The sequence below is a fragment of the Epinephelus lanceolatus genome, chromosome 9, assembly GCF_041903045.1.
Source record: "Epinephelus lanceolatus isolate andai-2023 chromosome 9, ASM4190304v1, whole genome shotgun sequence".
Taxonomy (NCBI): Eukaryota; Metazoa; Chordata; class Actinopteri; order Perciformes; family Serranidae; genus Epinephelus; species Epinephelus lanceolatus.
In genome coordinates this window covers 41,193,919-41,195,571 of record NC_135742.1, presented here as the reverse complement: position 1 = coordinate 41,195,571, position 1,653 = coordinate 41,193,919, and the positions used below count along the sequence as shown (strand labels likewise).

Sequence of the window (1,653 nt, the reverse complement as noted above, 5' to 3'; positions counted from 1 at the left end):
GTTTGGAGAATCCTTTTTAAGGAGCACACAGATGACACAGAAGCATAGCAGTGAACCTACTGTTGGCAAAATGGCTGGACTTTGTGGGCTGTCTTTGAGGTAAGTTATCAAATATTACGTTTCTGCTTCTGTGTTTGAGTTGTCCTCTTTCAGGTGGCTGATCTGAGCATTAATTGCATTTGCAGGGTGTCTTGGATTTCATGCCTGCTGATCAGTAGTATATCTTGTCTCCCTGCACCAAAAGGTAATGTTAGCACTCCAAAGAATGAACAGTTTAATAAATGTCAGATGGGTAACTTACGCCTGAATTGACACCAGTTCCGTGTTTCCAGGTTATGGCTCAAACAATCCCGGTCCTGCTCCTGGGGTCTTCATGGGCTGGCGGCCATCTTCTGGCTCTAGCTACCCAAATGTAGACAGTAGTGGCTCTACCTCTGGGATAAAGCTGGGCTCTGTAGGTGGGGATGATGGAATGGATAGTAGCTTCTCTGCCCCCCAGGCTACAGGTTCTTTTAGCAGTGGGTATGCGTCCAGTGTTGGTTCTCGGTATGACAACAGTGGATATAATGTGGGTGTAGGCTCGGTAGGTGGACTCTATTACCCCAGCTCAGGTTCCACAGATGGTGAAGGTGATGTGGAGGAAAGCCCTGAGCCTGTCCTCAGTGACGTGTCAGACCTGGAGCCAGTCTACTCATTCAGATCCCGCTCAAGCTACCAGCATGGAAGAGCTGCATTCTCCCAAACCCGCTACACTCCTGGAGAGGTCCTGTTCCCACCTCTACCAGCTGTCCAGAACAGCCCTCAACAACCCGTCAAAGCTTCAAGCAAAGGCAGCCACTGAGCATCTTGAAAGGTAATACAATTTGGACACACTGCTAGAGACTTTATTTGACTTTAGCTAATTTTGATCTTTCTGCTTCATTCTTTTTCAGATGTGGCCTGACTTGATGCATCTTGAAAAATAAAAACAAACTTCAATTTCAGCTTGGTCTCTTTCCATGTTACTATGAGGTTGAAATTTGCCAGGCCTTACACTTTCTATAGAAGGTCTACATCAGTGTTTATTTCTGTAAATTCTTAAGTTTTTAGATTGTGACTTAAGATAACTCTTAAAAATTAGACTGAGCACAAGCTATTTACAGAGCCTTTAGTCTCTGCTGAAAGGCCTGATTCCAGCATTACAAAAGTGTGCATTCAAAACTAAACAATGGGAAAGTGTCAGTGGGGAAACCCAATTTGTCAAAGAATTTTCCAGTAATTTGTTTAAATGTAAATGCTGGAGGATGGAAAATCCGACTCCCCTCTGATGCAACATTCACAGGAAGTCTGCTTAAAATGTGGTTCCTGTAGTTAGTGCATTCACTAGTTGGGTCAATCCAGTTCTGTGTGAATCTCGAGCAGGGGCTATATTTGCAAAGCTTCCTTGTTCAAAGAGCTTCTAGTAATGAAATTCTAACAATTCATAGACTTGTGGGTTCTTAGAATTTCCCCTTTAGTTAGTTAATCTTCCCACAAAGATGTTGTTCAGAGGATCTTGGACAAAGGTTGGAAATATTCCTCACTGACAGTGAGTAAATTAGATGGTACAGAAATAAGGTCTTTCATTAGGGATAAGCACACATTTCCCACCTAATGCTAAAACACCAGAAATAA

At 43.1% G+C, this 1,653-nt stretch overlaps 1 protein-coding gene across 1 annotated transcript; it reads left to right on the top strand.

Moving 5' to 3' along the window:
- Window positions 1-983, top strand: LOC117253064 (uncharacterized). The gene is made up of 4 exons (XM_033620402.2): window positions 1-99; window positions 186-244; window positions 333-853; window positions 933-983. The coding sequence occupies exons 1-3, from the start codon at window positions 32-34 to the stop codon at window positions 839-841; spliced, it is 636 nt and encodes a 211-aa protein (XP_033476293.2). The 5' UTR covers window positions 1-31; the 3' UTR covers window positions 842-853; window positions 933-983.
- The last annotated feature ends 670 nt before the right edge of the window (window positions 984-1,653 follow it).